The 23458-nt window shown below is 35.0% G+C and overlaps 1 protein-coding gene across 5 annotated transcripts in view; it reads right to left on the minus strand.

Moving 5' to 3' along the window:
* Positions 1 to 23458, minus strand: part of CASK (calcium/calmodulin dependent serine protein kinase) — a 235665-nt gene that overhangs the window by 81007 nt on the left and 131200 nt on the right. For all 5 annotated transcript variants that reach the window (XM_067297866.1, XM_013941692.2, XM_067297852.1 and 2 more), the window contains exons 6-10: positions 22490 to 22592; positions 11325 to 11500; positions 8955 to 9077; positions 6269 to 6352; positions 3036 to 3135 (exon numbers count right to left, since the gene is read on the minus strand). In XM_067297866.1, coding sequence (XP_067153967.1) covers positions 3036 to 3135; positions 6269 to 6352; positions 8955 to 9077; positions 11325 to 11500; positions 22490 to 22592 — 586 coding nt within the window. The remainder of the gene's footprint in view (positions 1 to 3035; positions 3136 to 6268; positions 6353 to 8954; positions 9078 to 11324; positions 11501 to 22489; positions 22593 to 23458) is intronic.

Genomic DNA, 23458 nt, shown 5'->3' on the forward strand with positions numbered 1-23458 from the left:
TTTGGAAAACTGACATTTTACAATGTCTTGAAGAGAAGTGAAATAACAGTCAAATTCGTTTTAACTTTTATCAAAAAAAGTTGCAAGACACCTGTCCTTTCAGCTGTTTATTGCCTTACAAAAGAAGTTACTGAACACAAAACAGCATGCAGCAGTAAAGTAGTATTTTAATTTAATAAATATTTTCTGCATTTTTCAAAAATCTTTAAGGCTTTTGTCATACTCTCTCAAAATCCATCAAGATTTACTTCTGCTGTTACCTACAAAACACTATAAATTAATAACAGCTAGGCAGCTAGCAGGATTAAGAAAGTCCTTCAGAGGACAACTGCTGATGAAAGAAAAAAGATCACCCAGAACAAGCACATGATAATCACTAGCTGGACGAACCAAGGATTATTAACAGTCTGTAACCGAGAAAGGAAGATGCGTGCAGAAAAATAACCTGGCTGATTATAAATGAAATTTGTCTATGTTCATTCCCATCAAATTTAGTGATGCAATTTGCTTTTCCTTGCTGGAAAGCTCTCTAATCATGAAGACAGAATATCTTTTGTAATTCTGCATGTGAGAAAGTGGTCCGACTTGCTACCTATAGCACCTTCATACTGCAGATCATTACTGTGGTAGCATAGGAAGAGGCTCAAAATGTCCAGCAATCCCAGGTTCACTAACTGATGCAGAACATACACAGGTTAATCTGCAAAAATGACAGAACGGAAATTTTGTCCTTCTGTGTTTAGAAAGACCTAGAGGAGGACAGCATAAGATTTGCATAATCTGGTAAGTGTGTACATTTCTGGATGTTTATCTCAGTAGGACTTCCACATTTGCCCATTCCTGACAAAGCATTTAATTTCAATAGTAAGCTTCTCAAATCACAAAATTTATGGGAGGATTAAATAGGTAGCAACATTTAAAATATTAAAGTGCTCTGAATTAGAGTTTATTATCTGAAATAATACAATGAGCTGTGAGGCAAGGAACTTTAATTACTTTAAAACAGCCAAGTTTCCACTGCAATTTGAGAGTTTTATGTCCAGTTCCTATACGCTAGCTCTTCAGGTTAGAATCATCATAAGAGCTTAATCTTTATGAGCCAGAAATATTTGAAAATATAATTGGTGCATTTCTGAAGAAGAAACAAAATAAATTTCTCTATCTAGCTATTTCATAAGGTGGAAGTTGCAATATCTTTTCTTGGAAGCCTTAGTATGTTTATCCTCAGATATTAAGCATTTTATCAGTTAACTTAATCAGTCAGGGAAGCATGAAAATTACCTGCTGAATATGGTTTCTTGATCACTGTGATCTCCCATCAATGAGATTGACAATGTTATCTTAAAGAATATAAAGCTATCCTGAGAGAAAATCAAGCTATTGGTTTAATTACTGCAGAAGCTAATACAAGATAATGATGGATCCAATTTAGAAGTTGTGTAGAATGTATGGAAAGTGTACTGGATTCATGTATTCTATGAGGACAAAAAAATAGAGAACTTGTACCTTTAGTGCACACTGAGATCTGCAATTACATCACCTAATGAGGAAGAGACATGTCCTGCTGATGTGAGACTGAAACTGAAAAGAGGAACTGCAGTTTTTAGATTAGCAAAGTTGTGACTACCAATCATGTCAGTGGCCTATTCATTTTACTGAAAAGGAGGAAGTAGCTGGAAACAAAAATTAAGGCACTGCAAGTAATCCTGGGTAAGGTCAAATCAACTTATTTGTTTTAAAAAGAATACAGTGGCTCCCTTACTTACATCAAGGATTCAAAGCTGGCTGCCTGAAGGTAAGCCATGAAACTCTAATTACCCATTCGCAATAAATGATCTGGGATTCCCATTCACTCCAATGGAAGTTATGAGCAGTAAGCATCTCTAAGCACTAAACAGTGTTTGCATTTTTTTACTCAAAAGTGAATTCTAAGAAGTGAAATTTAAGAATTTCAACAGAAAAGTTTGCAAAAAGTTCAAAACATCCCCAAATTCTTACATTAATGATATTGAAATAGTTTATAAAAATGACTCACTCATATGAAAGAGTAGGAAAGGGATACTTAACATTTACATTCGGTAATTTTCTCACTTATACATTTTTTGGTAAAGTAAGCTTTAAAGTTTTATGCTTATAGCTCAAATATTCTGCAACTGCTATCATTTAGGAAAGGAAAAAAAAAAAGAGATTTTTTTTTTAAAGGTTTATTTAACTTGATCCTAAGTTCTGCTATTGGAACAGATAGACCAAACTAGACTTATGAGCTGCAAATTTTGTGAGTTCAGATGAGGTATGTATGCCAAAATTAAGATACATAACTATGACAGGGCTGTGTTAGTACAGGGATTGTCAGATGATTTAAATTCCTGAATATGGGCTGAAGACAAAAGGACTGCTACAACCAATTTAACTGTGTTGCCCAAGACCCAGCTACATGTCCACAGTGCAGTAAAGGTATTATCTTCCCCTTTGAACTATTCTGGGAGGTCCCTGAAGTATGTGTATTGTGTCTCTTAGCTTTTGAAGATTTTGGGGTTTGGCTCATGGTATCAGAAATACCGTCTACCCTGCTTTAAAGTGAAGACCTCTTAATCATACTGTTCTCTAAAACAGGAGGTCGAGAAACTCTGGTATACAAAGTTGTTTTTTAAAATTATTGTATAAATAACTATTATTTGAGGTATGAGAATCTTACTCCTGCCTAAGCATTCAGGCCACAATTCCAATATGCTCTCACACTCAAGTAATGTAAAGAGAAATCTGAGGTTACGGTAGTATTTGTAATTAAATGCACACACATTGAATAAAAATCCAGACAGAATTTCTGTAGAAATTTACAACTCTGCAGAAACATTCTCTTGATTCTCTCCAGTTACTAACAGTATTAGGACTAAGAGCATTTACACATTCATATTTAAAGGTTAATTTAATATACAACTTTATAAATTTGTGAGAAATTAATAAATACTTGGTACTCTAGTCAGCATAAACCTAAGACAGATTTACTGTAGTACATATACTTTGTGTTAAAATACCTGAGGAGGTGGGGTCTTCAGAGAAGTCTGGCAGCTCTTCAGGGGGATCACCATAGAAGGAGTTGAATTTGTGGCTCGACACAGCTGCTAGTACTGCCCCCTGAAGAGAAATACAACAAAGTCTAAATTACACAAAGGAGGTTAATGAACCATTTCCAGACACTCTGGATCAGTCAACCTCCCATACTCTCTCCTCTGTTGACCTTCTTGGTGAAGGGTAGATAAAAAATTTCATACTCTTCAGCCCTACTTCACTGCTATCAGTGAACACATCTAACAGAAGAGCTGGTCACACTCTGCTCTAATGGACAGTAACTTTCTTTTTTGTACAGGGATTCATGAGAACAATTCTTTATGAGAAAGAATTTTAAAATCCTTTTAAAGAAGCAGTAACTCAGAACTCAGGCTGTCAATGTTAAATGATATAAAAGAAAGAATATTTTTTCCTTATGGAAAGGCAAATGTACCATTCCAAATTTACCAGACCAGTTACCAATAGCACTAAATAATCAAATCAATTTTTGTAGAATATATTTTGTTCAGATTATATCTTATTTTATAAAAATCAACTCAAATTTGAGTTTGAATTACAAATTTGTAATTTGTAAGTTAAAATAATTACAAGTTAGTTTACTGAGGCAGATGCCAATCCTTGCCAGTAACTACAGGTCTATGCAATGGACAGAATTTATCAGCAAGTAATATGATACTTCGACTATAACATCCACTGGTTTTTGAAGCTTTTTAGATCCAGAGTTTTATACACTCGTCCTGGATACTATTCATGCTGAACAGACATAAGGAGGAGAACCACTTGGGTTCAGGAGAACAGAAAAGAATCTGGCAAAGGTCCTTAAAATCTCCACAAATCCTAGAACATCTACACAAAACCCACTTCAGGATAGTCTCAGATAAAAAACAGACTTCCAAAAAGCAAAAAAAGTAGGGATTTTTTTTTGCCCAAATAGACACCTTCTTTAATAAAGTCTTCTGGAGTAATAAAATTCTTCCAAATTTATCAATATTAAATATGGGATGGGAGAGAGGGGAAAATATTTTTAGAATGTGTTGCTGAACTCTGTGATTGGCAGGACATTTCTGTAAGAAACAACAGGTATTTTGAAGGTTTCTATTCCAAGTTCATTCCAACCACCAGGTAGCTTTTGCAGAAATTTTAAGTAACCTAAAAATTAGAGAGGAGTTGAGAACAAAATATAAAGCTTATCGTACAGAAAAACTTGAAGTCTGTCTGCTTACAGGAAAATTCAACATGTTTTACAAACAGTTTCAGCTCCAAACATTAAGTAGCATTTAATGCAACTCTATGGAGTTAATGTCCAATTGCATTATAACTTCACATCTTTATCAGCATTAATCAGAACCCTTTAATTTTCTGTTGACTTCTGAATTCTTGTTCAAGCAGAACGTGTGATAGAAGGAAGATAAAAGGAGCAGACAAAATTATGAAGAGGCCAATGGTTCTAGGTAAGAAGTCTAGGAAGTCTAAAAAAAGCCATGAACTGTATTTTACCCAGTTCAACATTTTCCAGACTTAAATATATTTCTTTACATGTTTAAAAAAAAAAATCACCAGAAGTAAAAAAGTATTGCCCTGTTTTGGTAGGGATGAAGAAAAACACTATCCAGATGCTACAGGAAAACGTCAGGGTGGCAGGAGGCAGGATGGAAATTCTAGCAATCCCTAATCAAGTCCAGGTTGTGTTGCACCATTGTAAGTGAGATGAAATTGGCCTGTCTGAAACTTCTGAAAGATTCAGTTTTTTGGATTACTATTAAAATCTGAATTCAGATTCTGGATATGCCTACTATTTTCTTTGCTTTATAGAGAAGGCAGCAATTCCTTGCCTCATCACTAGGAAATATAAACTGCTTCAAATAAAATAACAGCGTGAGGTATAAATTTCCATAGCACAAAGTTAACAAAATAAGTACATCTGTTTTCTCTTTTCCTCTTACCCACACTGAGTAGATTAGCAAGTATAAAGATGTACTCTTTAAAGCAAAACAATACGTTGCAAGTCAGGAAACTATCAGGACGTGATACTGACAGCATTAGAATATTTTATATCTATATCTATGTGAAAATGTAATAATCTCAGACTGCCAGAATGAATATTGTGTGGGAAGTTGCAAAGCTAGAAAAATTATCTGCTCTGACATGTATTTCCTTGTTCAATTTAATTATGTTTTAACCACTCCGTTTTTAATGTCTTATAGGTGTGGCAGTAGCAAATAGTTTTAGAAGACATTCTGCAAAACAGTACTTTGAATAAAGTGGTAGAAAACAAATAGCAGAAGTTATATTGAATATATAAAACCTCTCAAGAGACTGGAAGTAGAGGCTTCTGCAGGAAGAAATCAGGGAAAGATCTGAAGCTGTGGTTAGAGCAGGAAAACAGGTCATATTTTAAAATATTCCAGCTAACATTTTAATTAAAGCATTATTTGGACATACAAACCTAAGAGGGGGTGTTATTTATCATGAATTATAGCAGTTGTCCAATCCTAATCATCACATTTTTACAGCTACAGAAAAGTTTTACAAAACAGTAACTCAAAACACATCTGATTCTGTTTTATTAAAAACTGTAAAAAAAGTAACAAATTTTAATTCTCAATGCTTCTGTTAAAATTTTCTCAACTTTTTAGTGAATTTAGAAGTGTCTCACTTAACCTTTCCACGAGAGGAATAACATTGTTTTGAAGGGGGATCATGTCATTTTCGGCTAAAATATTAACATTATTTTCAATAATGAGAAATGCCCCTGTGTATTGTTAAACATAAAGGAGATAAACTGAAGACTACATCTTTGCTCTTTCTGAAGAAAAGTAGCTAGTTGTATTCTTTTTTCCCCCCTCTTTTTTAACATAAACTTAAGGTCAAACAAAGCCACTGTAGTATCCTCTCCCCCTTTCCCAATAATTAATATTACACAGAATTACTGTATTAATTTAAGATGCAGACCTCATATCAAAGTCTTGGTTGATATCCGAGAATTTGCACTCAAAATTAGTTTGAACTAAAAATAGAAAGGACAAACATCTTCAACAGGACATCACTGTGATAAACCACTGTCAAGATCTGTTTCAACTTTGTTATTTTATCACTGACATTAAATCTTACATTTTTCTTAGAGCTTTTAAAATTAATAAAATACCACACAAAATTGAAGGTATGTAATCACACTGCTTAAAGACTACATTAATTTTACCTTTAGTTTTCGTCTTGCATTAAATTTTCTCAATTGCTCTACTGTTTCTGGAAGATGAATCTTGTATGCATAGCGATCTCTCTCCTTAAAAACACACAAAAACAAGCCAAACCAAAATGAACATTAAATGCAAGCTCTTAATATTCTCTCAACATTAAGAAACTGGACAAGAAATGCACTAGGTACTACTGCAAGAACAATTGGGGCTTGGTGCAACTTAAGGAAAGCTTTAAAAAACTGTTAGGAATTAAAATAATTTGATTCCAGAATGCGAGAAAGTTGCAGGTTGCTTGTATTTTATGTAGCTAAAGTTAGTATCGATTGATGGAAAATTACATATACACTGCTGATTATAAAGATTTCTTAAACAGCTTGATTTACCTATTCCTCCATCATACATAAACAGCATAGTTTATGGGGACTTCATTTCTTCTAAATGATAGAAGCATCTAGGCAATTAAGCCTAGATGCCTTATAAACAGCTAGGGTAATAATCCTAAACTGGGGGCCAGAGAGATTTTAAATCTGAGCCTTGCTGGTTTATTTTCTTCTTTTTGTAATTTTGTTCCCCACTTCGCAAAACGAGCCTAGCCTTTTGTTTTACTGTTACATTGTAAGTTACTCTGTGGTTCACACTGAAGCTGGTGAGCACAAAGTAGTTCTACTTCCTTGGGTACACAGATCCCAGGAAAGCAACACATGCAAGTACTGTCTTAGGAGGATCCTGAAACTTGAGGTAAGTTTGGGAGCTGGGATATGTGTCCTACAAAGCAGCAAGTGTCAGCTCAATGGCTGGTGATACCAGATGCTAGGTTACACGAAGAAATCTCCATTGCAGATGCAGAGCAGAATTCTGCTAGCAAACAGCAGGCAGTGGGGAAAGAACTTAGAGTAGTTGAGCACTCTCCTTCCCTGCCCCAATTCATATCAGAAGCTAGATACAGTTATTAGATTACTGCAAATGTTCACCACATGGCTCTCCTGATTTTGAGTGAAATCACTGGCAGAAGTAATTCAGTCACTGTATGGAGCTAAAAATGTCTCTCTCTCATGATGTAAATAACTGCTATTTATAAATGCTTTAGAAGAAAATTCTGAGTCAACAGGGAAAGCAGAGATTATATTAGGCAAAGATATGAGAAGATTGACAGAGCACTTATAGCTACTAGAAGGCTGAGCTTGGAAATAAAGTTCTCTTCTTACTTCCTTACCTTTCAATAAGGGAAAGATCAACAAGAAATCTTATACATTGTAAATCTGTATGTAGGCAGAATTTGCATATTTACATTAAAGAACTATCTTTTTAAAAAGCCTAACCAGCTTAGTTGCTCGAGACAACATAAATGGCAAAGTTGCCTGCCAAAGTAACCCTGAAAAAACCCTTGCTCTGGCATTGAACTGTAGGTAAGCTCACAAAGTGTATATGAGAAATAGTCAGATTAAAAGCAGATAATCACAGTTCAACTGCGTTCACCAGAGACTCAGTCACTGGGGTATGATCACTGGGGATTCACAAACATGGTGCCTGTTCCTACGCCCTCCGAAACGTTTGATTCAGTAGGCATGCCCAGATGAACAGACAACCTCAGCTCCCTTCAGGTGGGAAGGTCTGAACAGCAATTCACAGTTTTCAGGAGAGTGCCTTAAGAACTGCTATTCCTGACACGGGGACACTCCTGTCCTCTCCTTCAAAGACAGACCATTCTGTAGCTAGGAATGCAAGAATCAGAGCCAGAAAGAGGGCAGAGAAGTGGAAGAATGACTCCATTCTCTTGTAGTTAAGACCATTCAGTTGGTGGGAGAAGAGGACCACACCAGTCTGTGCTTCCCAGGTTCTTTTTGTTTTTTTGGGGGTCAATATCTGCTTAACGTAAAACATATAAACAGTTCAGGAGCAGATACCAAAATCCCAACCCTTCCAAATGAGTGCCCTAGCTAAGTTAATGACATTTTGACCCTTTTCTGTAGTGTTGTCTCAGGAAAAAGAAATAAAAGACAGTATAGAAAAAAAAAAGTTAGTTAACTAGTTTCTGCCAAGAAAACACAATGCTCTGAACTAGTACTTGCTACTTTTTAAATTTGCAACACCATCATAATTCTCCAACTCTAAAGTGTTTAGCCCAGCCTATTAATGAGGCTGCTGAGAAACTAAGCATATATTCTCCTGCCTCTGTTGTTATCTTCAGTGTCCAGCAACTACTTCCAGTGGCCTTTGAGCAACTCACCACTACATACTACTTTCACTCTAAAGGGACATTTCAGAAGATCTGATGTAAGAAAGCAGCACAGTTAAGAAATATAATATATTGCAATAAACTGCATTGTTATATGCTGCATAATAGAAAAGAGGTCTAGGTATGACCGAACACAGAAGAGATAAGAGATAACTCCTCTGGAGTTTGAGAGCCACAGAAAGACACACGAATTCCTTCCTCAAACTTCATTCTATGCAGCCCTGCTCCCTGTATTCTGATGCTGCCTAAGATGCACAAGTGAGTTTGCTCTTGCAGTCAAGGAAGGGTTCAAGCTTGGAAATCATCAAAATCTCAGGCTCTAATCTCAAAGGATTTAAAGGATATTATCACACATTTTACGTAATGTGATGTCTACTTTGAAAAGTTCAAACAGACAGATCTGTTTTCTCCCTTGAAGAGGTAACCAGTGTTTATACAGTTTGAGTTATTACCTTTAACCAAGGATGATTCAGTGCTTCATATACTGTTATCCTTTCTGCTGGATCTAGCATAAGCATACGACGTACCAGATCTTTGGCACTTTCAGAGATATGGCTCCATTGTCTAGGATTCATCTGATTACAAGCAAGAAAAAGAAATTAAATTAGCAATAAGAGCACAAGACTGCTATTCTTTATGAAAGGTAATCACAGAGATTAACATTGGTTGGTACTTGTCAGTATCTTATCATAATAAATGTAAAAAGTTTGTAAGTTATAAAGTAACTTAGAAAATTGCACATTAATTGCTAATTAAACTGCATAAAAAGATCTGAAGACAGTGAGCATTATATCACATAAAAGCTGAATTTTATCCTTAGTATTGTGATATAATCACAGTATAATTTTCTAACACTTTCCGTCTTACATTTTGTTCAGATAAAACTGGCCTTTCACTAAGAAAATCAAAAACAGTCAGGCTTTGTCCAGCTGTTAAATATGCATATGATAAATACGGAAATTAAATCTACTCCAGAAATCAATATAAGAAAAGACAACAGTCTATCTGTATAATGCCACAATTTCACACCACTGATTCTGAGTAAGAAGGGAGTTGGTTAATGTTTCTTGTTAACCACTTCAGTCCTGCCCCGTTGCTACCATGGACAATGCCTCTCCCCAGAAAATTTCTTTCAGCTTTACAACAGTTAAGAAGCAGTGCAGCATCTTCAGTCACTCAGAGAGGATAGTGTACTGATACGTGATCAATAATACAAGCAATTGTGCACTTCACACTTCTTAGAGCAGAGCTGTATCCTTAGGAAGCAAGGACATGAAGGATGATTTAGAATATATTTGCATGTTTTGCATATATGCAGGTTTGTGTCCAGCTATTCAAGAGGATGGATAACCAATAAAATCATAATAAACTAAGAAAATTTTTTCTGTGGTAAAGGGTTCTATCCTTAAGCTATTTCTAATAATTAATTTATGAAGAGCTTAAGTTTTATTTCGATGATACACTGATAATTTTATGAGGTACTAAATGAAAATTCAAAATTATAACCAGACTTTTGCAATACTATGAACTGTTCATTTAAAGAGGACTATTTTATTTACAACCAGTCTTAAACAAAAATTATCCCTTTATATTGGAGCACTCAGGAACACTTATCTGGCTATGAAATGCACATTTAAGTTGTCACTTGTAAATTTTTCCAGTTATAATGAAACGAAATGAAGGTAATGGCAAGTTTATAACAAGACTATTTTGAAATCCTTAAATATTTTCACTGAATAGACATATTATTGTGGAAACACGAACAGAAAAGGAACTGAGACGGCACAATGTGCTGGCCATGACTTTTTTTTTTTTTTTTTTTTTTTTTTTAAGAAATAGAAGTTAACTTCTAAACTTCCAGAAGGTTTTTGTGGCTTGAGAGATTCCATAGAGAAGTCTTCCATAAAGTGAAACTCGAGCATCTAACAGTCTATGAAATCCAAAAACTAGTGCCTTGAAGAAATCCTACTGTTTTTATGAATATGAAATGCAAAGAGTTAAAAAGTATACTCTTGGCCAAGTGTGGTGCCACAGCTGTCACTTATGTTTTAGTAAACTGCTGTTAATACACACACACACACACACACACACACATATATAAGTACTTCATAGGGCACCCTACAGACTATCAGACAGTTTTAATAGTTTCTACTCTTATTCTGCTAATACACAGAATGTGTATGATCTTTGGTGCAAAAGTATTGCTAAACAGTATGATCTTAGACAAAGCAGCAAAAATAGCAAAGTAGAAGCTTTAAATTTGTCTCCAGAGTGGCCTCCAGGATCTCATGGAACATGCTTATCTTGCACACAGAGCGGCTGCTTTCAGTTCCAAGTAGCTTCTTCTGAATAATCAGCTGTACTTTACTACATACAGTACTAAAAAGAAAAATGCCTAACCACATTTTTACAGTAACATGCATTTTACTTTAAATCAAGGTAATATGATGACCAGTTTTATGATAGTGCTTTTATTTGGCTAAAAAAATTAAATGATCTATAAAACATAAGAAACACACAGATTGCTATACTCTACCGCTCTATCTTATGTAATCCTACTGAGCTCAGTGTATAATTAGGGGCTAATGGTTGCACTCTATTTCATCTGAGTAAATAAATTTGCCTTCTAAATGCTACCATTGATATGAAACACAATATGAACAAAATGGATTGGAGAGATATAATGATCTCTCTTTCTGAGTAACAGACAGCTTTCTATAAGCTTCAAGTTTAAGTTAAGCTAAATAAAGAAATCAACTTCCAGAAATTTTAACAGCAGAGTTCATCTTACCGGAAAAGAACTCAGGCATATTGTCATTTACCTTGTATTTTCCTTTAATAATGCCTTCAAATAATCTTTCCTTGGTTCCATAAAAAGGTAAACAACCGCTTAGCAGGATAAAAAGGATCACTCCACAACCCCAAACATCTACAGGCTTCCCATAAGGTTCTCTTTTTACCACTTCTGGGGCCATAAAATGAGGTGTTCCTACACGTCCTAAATAGAAATAAAAACAAAATTGAGTCAAAGCAATGTGAGTCAAACATGGAAAAAAAGAATAGCACTGCATTAAACTAAAACAATTTTAGTAAGTTTTATTTGCAGATTAAACTTTCAAAACTCTTTTTTCTTCCAGTTCAGTATTTATTAAACGTGTCCAGTTAGAGTAATCACTAGATTCTCTTTTGCTTGATTTATATGTTTATAAATTGAGCAATATTCTATCCTATCCCTGAAAGGAATGAAACACCATTCATTTATAAGCACTAAGATTCTTCAGTGGAACATTCTATATAAACATAAAAATATCAACTTGAGTAACCTTGGAAAGAGGAATTATTTATCCAGAGAACCTGTACAAACATATTGTCTATGCTGCTCATCTGAAAAAGCTGCCTCTAGTAGGTGAGAGCAAAGTTTGGTCTGCTGACCTGCTCAAACCTTAGCTGATCTACTGAAATTGTGGACAAGGATGCAAAATGCTAGCAAATACGCTGTTTATTTTCTTGCAGTAAACAGTATCTTCCAGCAGATAGAAAGATAATGCTGATGTGTTTCACATGGTGCATTTAACGGTTGCCACATAGTAGTGCTTCTGTGACATTACTGATTTTGGCTTGGCAACGAATATGCACCCAAGGAAACCAAACAAATTTAGTACCAACTAATCTTTTGAGTGGATAAATGTATTTGAAGGATGCCATTCAAACACTATGTAATATATTAAGCCAGATAAAAGCAACAAACATTTTATCTCTCCCTGTAAATGGTATCCCATGCTAAACAGGTTTCCATTGCAGAGTATTTACAAGGGAACAAGAATTAAGTTTTGGAAGACCAGGACATTACTTTTGTATATGAAGAATGTAGTCTTTGGGCTACAGTGGTTCTTTTAGGTACCAAAAGAAGAAAAAACCCCAAACCCCACAACTCTAGCAAACTGTTACCACTTGCATCAGTTGCATATGTTATTCTTGCCCACTGATCCTATGGTGGACTTCAGAGGCTCCATTCAAGGCTTGCAGCACCATTCTGATGGCTGGGAGAGTTTATAATGCAGTCTAGAGAACCAAAGGTGTTAGCATAACATTTACTTAACTCAGTGCTGTCTTGCAAAGAGACTCTTGCTAGACTAGCCTATACCACACAACACGTGAATGCGAATTCTCTTAAGTGACAGCTTTGGTAAGCAACATGTGGGAGACTATCTGGCAGTAACTTAGTAAAGATCATCCTCCATTTCCTGATGCAGGAATGCCATCTAACCATACTCTGTAAACTAGTCTCCACTCCTTTTTTAATCTATGAGGATTAAGAAATTGACAGAAAGACAGTAGCTTTTTCACCGTACTGTTAAGGAGAAACAATACCATTGTCCAACTCCAGGTTATTTTGTGCTAAACCTTTTCCATTTCCAGTTTATGAGGCAATCTTTCTCTCGAACAAGCGCTAGGAATCTGCCTGTGACAGAGGAATATTACGTTGACACTGAGTTAGATTGGTAAATTAAAAAGTCCATGCAGTCTAGGCTGATACGATAGTGAAGGGGTAATTCCTTCGCAGGCTAAAAAAGGAAAATAACAAGATGTTGCATGTCCTGCTCACCCCTCATATCAATGTGGAAAGAGGAGGGATATTTACTCTTGGCAGAGGAAGACATCTGGGCATGGCTAAAGATTACTAATTCCTCTTGTTAGTTATACACAGTTGATAGGCTTATGCAATACCTTTCTGTCTAAATGATAAACCACAAAACCAACTCTTCAAGCTCACAGATATATCCCCAGATGCCTGGGGATGGGGAAGGCAAGGAAAACAGAGAGGACACATATTCACCATGCATAAGAAATTGCTGAGAACTCACGTGCTTATAAATCTCTATCTGTAAGGGTTTCCTAACTATTTTTCCTAAGGTGCCATTACTGGTGACAGCAGAGGCATCAACGTTTCCAGCTCTGTTCCAGGGCTATGCATGTACACAAGAAACAACACTTGCTTACTCAAACAATATTTGCACATCACTTAAAAACTTCTCATGTGACATTAGTGGTATGGATATCACAGTTTGGAAACCTTTGATATAGAAGACATCACGCAAGGCACCAAGGCAGCCTGGATTACCCCAGTTTTGTTTACTGCAGTGGTAAATTTACTGGCATGTGCACGCAGAGATCCCCATTTGCAATCTCAGAAGAGGTGCAACCTTTCTTACACATTGAAAAAACCTTAGTAATAATAAAGGTCCTGTTTAAATCTTATGTATCTCTATGAATGGAAGAACAAAGATACTCCGAAGATTCTGCTTTACTATAAGACTTTCTAATTGCTGTTATGAAATCTGGGAAGTCAACAGAAACAGAGATTACTCAAAAGACACAGCAGAAATCACTCGAAGACAGGATATCACAACAACAAACACAGCTATTAAAAAAAGCACTAAACTTGATGGACATATACTTATGTGGATCAAGTAGCTAATGAAACTAAGAAACATATGTAATAAATGATATTCAAGTTGATTTAATGTATATTTATAATATATATTATGTGCCACTCCTCTCTCGCTTGGGCTTCTTTGTGGTGTAAGTGAACAACTGCTGCAGAGAGGAACACATTTTAAAAATGACTGTGTATTGTAAGGGAGGTGGGCTTACATTTTTCTTTTTTTTGCACCGATGCATTTATGTCAGCTGAGTATTTGTACTACACTGAAGGCCTACCTATAGAACATCCCTTTCTAAGGAAAATGTCTCTTGCAAACAGCTATCAATTCTACGCTTTCTCTGTGTTGTATAATAGCAACAAGTGCAATATAATAGCATTACATGGATTTGCTGTTAAGATACAGAATATTGAATAAATGTAAAAAAAGTAAATCATTTCAGTTTTCAGTATGAATGGCACCTTACCTGATTTAATCATGGCTGTATAAACTAATTAATCTACAGTGTCAAGAGAGTATCAAAAGTACAGTGGTTTTTTTTGCTTCCTTTTCCCCTTCAGCAAATGTTTCAATTTAAAAGGGAACTTTGCAGAAATCAGTGAACAAGAAAAATCCTTATTCTTATGTACTCATAAATACATGCAGAAGAAAATACTGACTTGAAATTGAGCATTAATCAGCTTCCCTAAATTTTGAAAGGAAGCATCTTGATGGTAGACAATAATTTCTAGTTGTCCTCTCCTCTCTCTACTTCTCCTCCTGACCACAGGGCTAGGAAATTCAAAAATACTTACAAAGCTACTGCATATCAACAAAAAGCAAACATAACTTGCATCAGTGAACTTATCAAAATTGCAGACAAAACATAATATGCAAGAATTTTTTATGCAGTACACATCCATTTTGTCAGCACTGTGTTCATTATCAACGACCCTCATCATATCATCGTTTTTCTCTCCATATACACATTTTTGTTTGTTTGTTTTTTTAAACAGAACAAGAAAGGCTTCTTGAAGCTTAGTCCCTACTTGCTCTGTATGACCTTGGGCAAACTATAGCCTCTTGATACCTCAAGGTTCCTCATTTACTTTATCTGGAGACAACCCAGTACATCACCGGACTGTGAGGTTGCATATTACTTAGTACTCAAGTTCTCTTACAGACAAACTCTGACAGACTTAGAAGTTACAGTTAAAAAACACTGTTCCTCTCTGATCTGCTCAAATCCTTTTTCTCTTTCCTAGGAACATACAGACCGTAGATGAAAGGTAAAAGAATGGGATCTTTGCTGTCTTCGTTCAAAAGCAACATACTGTAGACAAATCCACCTTAATGAACTGCTTAATGCAGGACTAAACTAGTTAGTAGGTCACATCTTATACAGCTGTGTAAGACCCTCAACAGATCCCTGCTACAACTGTATGAAAAATGGATGCTACTTAATAGCATGATGACAAATCAGTACTACTAAACCTTAATACTTGCTTTTAAATTTTGAATAAGAAGTATATAAACTCAAATCAAAAAGTGAGAGAGAAGGGTACACTAACCTAATAAAACCCAGCCATTTACCACTGCTTGCAATATAATTAATCAGGAGTGAACGTTTAAAAGAAAGGCTGTAATACAAATTACAAAATGATTTGGTTTTGTAACCTTTTTAGTGCAGATTTCAAGATCCTGATACTTTAGACATGGAAGCAGATCACAATTTCACCTCCATGAAAGAGCAAACCCAGAACAAACAGCAACTTGATCGGTTGAGATCTGCACTGTCCAGATACAGAGGAATAAATATATCTACATATTATAAACTCTATTAAAAAGGCTAAAATCTTTCCTGGGACTGCTGGCATCTTCCTCATGACAACTAACTACTTCACTGTGTTCATCACAGGAGCAAATGACACTTTTGAAGTTATTTTAAAAACTGTTGTCTAAGCAAGAACTACGGCACTTCTCTCTGCAAAATGAACGGAGTTCACCCATGAACTTACATATAGATATGGATTTTTCCTATGTTACAGCTACAAGAACTGTAAGGTATATGTCATTAACAGAATAAAGGAAATCTACATACAACAAAGTTTGCTAAAGTCATGGATACTGGCTGCTCTTTAGACCAAAGTAGCACTTTTGCTTATGGTCTATTACAATTTTTGGTAAAATGTTTCAGTTTTGTTACTAGCAGCATCTTACCCATTGCCTAAAATTTTAATAATTTTTGAAAAAGTAGGCTGATTATCTAGTAGACAAGTTCAGATTCTAAACATGCCACAGTATAACATTTTAAAGTACATATTCTTCACAACAGTTCAATTATCTTTAAATATTTTAGAAGCTTTTGAATTTTCTTTGGTGTTTTGGCAGAACCTTTGTATCTTTTCGGAGGTAGGATGAGACAGAAGAGTGAGCAAAGACACTTTTCTCTCTCTGAAAAGATACCTTCTGTCTTCTACAGGTCCTGTATTCTTCAGGATATAAGAACACTCAAGGATATATTCTAATGACTGCCCATGATAAATAGGATTATTTTATTTACATAAATATTGGATGCATGCACACGAATTACTTCTTAGTTTTGTCTGTGTATGAGAAGAGGTCACATGAAGGACTGCAATCAGTTATGTTTTTACCTACTTCTAGGTTCTTCTTACTTGTTCTAAAGCAGCATTAACTGAAAATCATCATTATATGAAGACTCTTCACTGGCATGTTTGAAAGTGATATTTGCCTCTGTCCAATTCTTTCTAAATAAATGCTTACATCAAAGTGTTTGCTCTCTCAGGAAGCACTCAATGCCTGAATGGGCACAGCCTATAGACACCTTATTTCTAGAGGCAAGCTTTCTTATCAGCCAGATTTGAAGTATGTTGATACTGTGGAAATGTGTAAAATTGCTATTTTTGCTGATTTTTTCCTGTGGTAAAGACAGCTTCAGTCCTCAGTGTGGTCAATCTGATATCATTCACAAGCACTAAAGATAAATTTTGACTTACCTTTGGTAATTTAGTTTCTATGACTGTTTCCATATTATTCCAGACAATAGGGCTATGCTTTCCACAAGAAGAAGAGTATATACAGAGACCCAATCAGATTTTGTCATCCCTAAGGCAGGGGACTGATGATCAAGATATCAGAAGGAGAGTCTTTCAACAGCAGTAGTATCTGAACGATGTATAAGGAAACAACTGGAACAAATAATTTTTAGGAAAAAAATGTGAGGTACTAATAAACATCACCATCTGACCTCTCACATAGTGTAATAAGAAATATGTTTTTAAATTAAGAAGTTTCTAAAAGAGTGGGATGTCCAGAATAATGTGGAAGAAATCAAAGAATTACACACAATAGATCAGATAGATCATATTTTACTACTTTTAATTCCTTTCCACATTACTCCAGACAACAGAGATGTTTAAAGCTCGTGTACAGAGAAGATGAGCAGATTAAAAAAAAGCAATTCAACTTCAGCACAGAAGACTGTCTGAAGAAAATGTTTTTAAAAAGATGTATCAGCAGACAACTGGACACCTGGATATTAGTGCCCAGAAAATGAACAAAGATCACATGATAGCCAGACAAATTATAATAATTGGTTCATTGGCCTTTTTTAGCCACAAAATGACGATGGAGGAAGTAAATCTAAATTGATTTTTAACCACATTAGCCTCCTGTAAGCACTTTCAAATTGACCCGGATGTGAAGTGGAAATTCTGAGAAATAGTAAAACACAGTTGTATCTGTCGAATAAAACAAAGTATCAGAGACAAAGTTTTGAAGAGACTCAAATATCTTTTTATTTTTCAAAAAAATCAAAAATATTGAGATATAATGCAGAGGAATAAAACACTATTGCTTAAGCAAAAAGAAGAATACTAGTGTAGGACCTCTGTTTACAAATGTTTATCTCCCCTTGGAAAAATGAAAGATTTTCTGTGCCATTTAGACGCTGATGCTGAGCAAACAAAAAAGTCTGGTCAGCGTAAAAATACAACATTCCAAAAACATTATTTTTAAACTGGGGTATATAAAATCACCAAGAAGATTATTTTACATTCATAGGAACATATCACTAATAAGGAACTTTGAGAGTTTTTCCCCAATTTAATGGTCTTTGGGAAAGGTCAAGAGAAATTTATGGTAATGCTTTCCTTTGCCATTTTTGTACTAACTCTAAAAGGCTGGCTGATGAAGCACCGAGAACACTTGGTATCTGTGTGGTGTACTTCTATGAAGAACACAGAAGACCTTCTCCAGTAAGATGATGATGAAGATTTTGTTAGGATCCATAAAGATACTATATGATTCTGAAGGAACTTTGGGGAGCTAACTAATACTTAGGGAAAAATCAGTACTGGACTGGACTGGCATAATGGTTCCTATCACATTTTGCTGCTGCTAATAAAATCAGCCAACTATCCATAGACAAACACAACTTAACAGCTAGTACAGAATCTCATACCATTCAAGTCTATGCAGTTATCTGATTTTGTACTAGCTGAAACCAGGAGAATTTAAAAAATTAAGGGGAGGAAATAGAAATCACTTGTGGACTCAATGGCTTCTGCTTATTTAGACTTCTATACTGTATTGTAGCTGAAACTCTTAGCACCTAAGATATGGTATCTGATACATCTGACATCACCACATTTATATAAGAAAATACTGTGACAATTCATACTATGTTATGGAAGAAAATTCCTCCAAGGAAGAAGAAGGAGATCACAGCATGAAATTGCTCTATTAAATCACTGACTTGCTGGGTTCCACTGCCTCTCCAATTGCATCATAATCATGCAGACATGTTGGACTGTTTCCTGTTCACACCCTGTTCCATAAAAAGTTTCATTTATAAATTATGATGTTCTATAACCACTGTCTATATTGAGAGAATTTCATCTTAAATTACCTACTTGAATGCATCAAATGAATACCACTTTAGTAAGATTTTCCCCTTCTGATTATAAGAACCCCAAGAAAAGAGAACTTCAGAGATTGGTAGTTCAGGAAAACAATTTCCTGTAATTCAGAAGATGACACATCTTGATTCTTATGCACTGCATTGCAGCTTATAGGCAAGCATAATGGAACAGTATTTCTTTACATTTTCCCTTTTGGTCTTATGCAAAATGACTTATGGCTACATCCATTGTTTTTTGTAGTTGCTTGATAATGATTAAACTCCCTTAAAAATAAACTCCACTGGATTGTTAGCTGATAAATTAGTCATTTCCCTAAAATTTATTCCACAGATATTTTCATTAATGACATCTAGTATCTGCTTGTTAACATGGGCTCTCTAACACTTCTGCTAAATAACCCTCTATTTGCTTGAAAGGATGTTGTAGTTATAATCCTTCTGAACAATGCAAGTTGACCTTTGACTTATGCCAAAAGATTGGGACTGGTCTACTCTCGATACTCAAAATTTACTTTACCTTTATCAGAAAAAAAAAAAATCCCAAAATATTTTTAAAAACAGTTAGGCATACTGGAAAAAAAGATTTCCCTCGGTAAGTTAGAAGAATTCCAAAGCCCTAAATAAGCCAAAGCTATACCCTAGAAGGTAGGCTTAGCAGACACTGAGATAGGTAACGGCTTTCTATTTGTGTTCTCCTGGGATACATGAACCCGGCTTGTCACGCATAGGTGTATCAATGTGAAAAGGTAAGGCAAAGTGGCACATATGCATGAAAATAAGAAAAACAAACAAACAAAAAAAGCTAGGTAAGCCCTGAATAGTTTAGATATAGCAACTCCCATTTTAGGGGAACAATACTATCACAAAAAAGAGTGATCATCACAAATATTGAAGAGCTTCTGCATAATGGCTTGTTTTTTATATGCAAGATTAAGGGAAGAATCCTATCAGCTGAACTTTACTACAGTTATATTACCCTGAATGTTGACATGCTTTTTCTAAAAGAAAGTTTTCTTTTTCTGTTTTGAAAGATAAGATACTCCAAACAATATAAAATAAGGAAAGATAAAAAGCATTTCTGTCCTTGAATACCAGGATGATCTACATGGGGATTTACACAAGAAATAAGCATATTCTTCCAGGGTATTGTGCTAATACATATTAATTACCTAGATACAGAAAGGTTAGTAAGTGTTGCACTTTTCTGCAGCTATAAGACAGTGCATTTCTAGTCTTGGGAAAATTTTTAAGATCTACTGAATGCCAAGATAGTTTAGGAGCACAGGGATTTTTCAGGTCAGTAAGGGAATCTTAGTGCCATAACAGCTTTCATTCAATTAAGCATTTCTTCTTTGATATGTTATGCCTGAAAAGAATCAAATACAGCAAATGACATGCTGTAGGGGAAATAATTGACTATGTTAAGCAGAATTAATGTTTTTAACTAAAAATTAGGAAAAGAATGTGACAGTGAACAGGCTGGGTATCACACTGATCATAAATTTCTGTTTATGCAAGCAGAGCATTTCTATTTCATTCAGAAGACAACTGACAAATAAGTAGTGCCTGTGATTTTTTAAATTTATTATTATTACAAAACAAAACTAATCTACAGGGCATAATAATATAGCCTAGTTCTATACAAATATGTAAGTAAACAATTTGTTACAAGAAATTTACAGTCTGGTTCAAACAGACAATACAGTTAAGCTTCATATAGCACATATGGGGTATTATTATAAAGCAGAAGAAATGAAATCTTGCAAGTGCTGTATAGGTGATTCTCTAGTAATATGCCCTCAGAAAGGACTCTGGAGGAGAAAAGAATTGCTAGATAGGAGATGTAGTTCAAAGTGTAAAGTCTGCAATGGAAGATGAGAAGAAAGAGAAAAGGAGGAAACTTGAGACAAGTAGTAGAACTGAGACTTTATATGGTATATAAATGAAGTGGAATTAATGTAGGTATCCCTGGAGGAAAGAAAGATAGTTTAAATTTGAAGCTGAAAGTAAGAAGTATTAATGAAAAGGCTACAAGTGGAAAATGTTAGGGGAGAGAGAGAGAGAGAGAGAGAGAGAGAGAGAGAATATGAAGGCAGACTAATATGGCAGAGGTTTAGACAGATAAGGCAAAAGTTAACCAACATGCAAAGAAATATTGTACTGATGAGGATTAAGAAAGAAGGTTCTACAAATACTGCAGACAGAACCAGAAAGGAATGAAAACATTTTTACATTAAAAAAAAGGAAAGATAAACATTGATAATGCAAAGAGGTTGAGCATGTGAACAACGAGCAGGATCATGGAACTGTGAATAGTATCAGGAAAGGAAGGATATGACAAATTCTGGGAGAGAGCTGAACTTGAGTTTTTTGTGAGACAGCTGGTAGTCCGAGAGTACAACGTAACCGACTAGCTCCAAAAGAGCAGCTGAAACAGAAGAGACAGATGAAGTTGCTCAGTGAGAATATAAAGAAGGAAAATGAGAGAATTATGAAAAGAAGCGTAAGAACTGTCACTAGAAAAAGCAGTGGCAGAGGTACAGAAAACAATGCTGGAAGAGAAGAAACCAAAAGAATATGAATACTTTGAAAAACAGTGTAAAAGCAACATAAAGGAATGACCTTCTTATTAAGGAAACAACAGTAGCTTTAATGGATGGATATTTTCCTTGAAAAGATGTATCTAGGTCTCTAGGTAGTAAGAAATATCCAGGATATTAGACATATCTGGAAGAGAATGGAAACTGTTGGTGTGTTTATATTGGGGTTGCCTTTTATATTAAAGAACTTATAGAAGCCAAAATGACACACACAAAAGAATTATATTAGAAAAGCTGAGGTTTTGCAGAAGCACTGAACTGAAAGGGAATTATCCCTTTTGAAGAAAAAACCCTAATGAAATCCTTTGTTGTGGTCCCCTATTCTGGCAATGAAAGCATCAGAAAACTGATTGGGTCTTCATCTGTGTAGGATGAGTAAAGCATAACCCTATTGTCTGGAACAATATGGAAGGCAGCTAGAGGAAATAAAATTCACAAAAAACAAAACACAGTCAAAAAATATAAATATGTATCAAGATATTGATGTCTTATGCAATACTTAGAAGGAAGTATAAAAACACAGAAAAGAGTCACATGTAATAACCAATAGGATTTTTCTATTAAATAGAGCGTAGCATTCTGACAGAAATTGGCAAGAACCACAGGGGAGCATTAAGTCAATTGCTTTGACATGTTTCAATCTTGGTATCACTTTCATCTTATTTGGTTTGTCAGGTGCAGACCAATTATGCCACGGATTATATTAATATGCAAAAATCTTTGCACTTTTCAACTTTATTTTGATCAAAACAGTGTAAGCTCTTGTTGAGTAACGTTTAGAGGGATTTAATTCTCCATATACACAGTATATATGTTACGTGCATGTAACAATGAAGTACAATTGATTAGCTGTTTAGATTAACTGTGTACATTTATAAAGTTAACAAAATCTTTACTGAAAGATTATTTTTGAGTTCTTATTTTATAAGCCAGGCTTTGCTGGAAGAACAAAATTCTCCAGTACAATATGCATAGTATTCTATAACTTTGAAGGAAAAAAAAAACACTAAATTTCTTACCTCCAGCAACTAATCCAGATTCTCCTAACTGAATTGCTACCCCAAAGCCACCAAGCTTTACAGGAGCTGAATTCTCTTTTGAGGCAAGCAATACACAGTGTGGCTGAAAAGAAAAAACAGATTATTACAATACTTGAAAAGTATAATTTGCTTTTAAGAAAACATCTTCATAAGTTAGCAAACAGAAGCTAGAGTTTTTGTTTTTTGAATGGAATTCATTTCAGATTTTTTTGGCGTGAACTCCTCTCTGTCTGTTGGTTTCCCTTTCAACTGTCTCTTTCAGGACTTATCAGTACTCACAGAGAACACAAAGCGAAATAGTAATAAAATGGCGATAACTATGAAAGCCTGCCAAGAATTTCTTTCCTGGTACTACTTTTTCTTTTTACCCTTCACACTTCAGCCTTATACTGTTCCAATTCTTCAGCTGAAACCGTAACACACTTTTATTCTTCACACAAAGAATACAAAACACTACTTTGGGCCTTAATCACAGACTTCACCAATCAGCTTCCAACTGCAGAAAAGAAAAGGAATATCCCTAAAACATTTCTAACAAATATTCTAGTGAAGGGGAAATTGTTTAGGTCTTTAAACTGGATTCTCTGTGCAATCGTACATGCCCTTAATTTTCTACATTCCTTCCGTCAATAACAGTGGGATGCAAAATACAAAAACGGAATAATATTATACAACCATCTGCAAGGGCAGAGATTGGGGGTAGGAGGAAGCAGCATATAAACAACACCTATTAATCACAATTTAGTATTTAATACACATAACTAAAATACTATAATTAATGTAGAGCTACTTCTTACATTTGCTCACAGCATCCTTTGCACAGTCAGCCATATTAGAGTATTTAAAAGGACAAATGTCAAATCTGTACACTGCTTCTTGAGAATACACTACCACATAAATTACAAAACTAAGATCTAAAAATAGGTAATGCCTCTGTATTATTTAACA

Source organism: Apteryx mantelli, chromosome 1 (genome assembly GCF_036417845.1).
Source record: "Apteryx mantelli isolate bAptMan1 chromosome 1, bAptMan1.hap1, whole genome shotgun sequence".
Taxonomy (NCBI): domain Eukaryota; kingdom Metazoa; phylum Chordata; class Aves; order Apterygiformes; family Apterygidae; genus Apteryx; species Apteryx mantelli.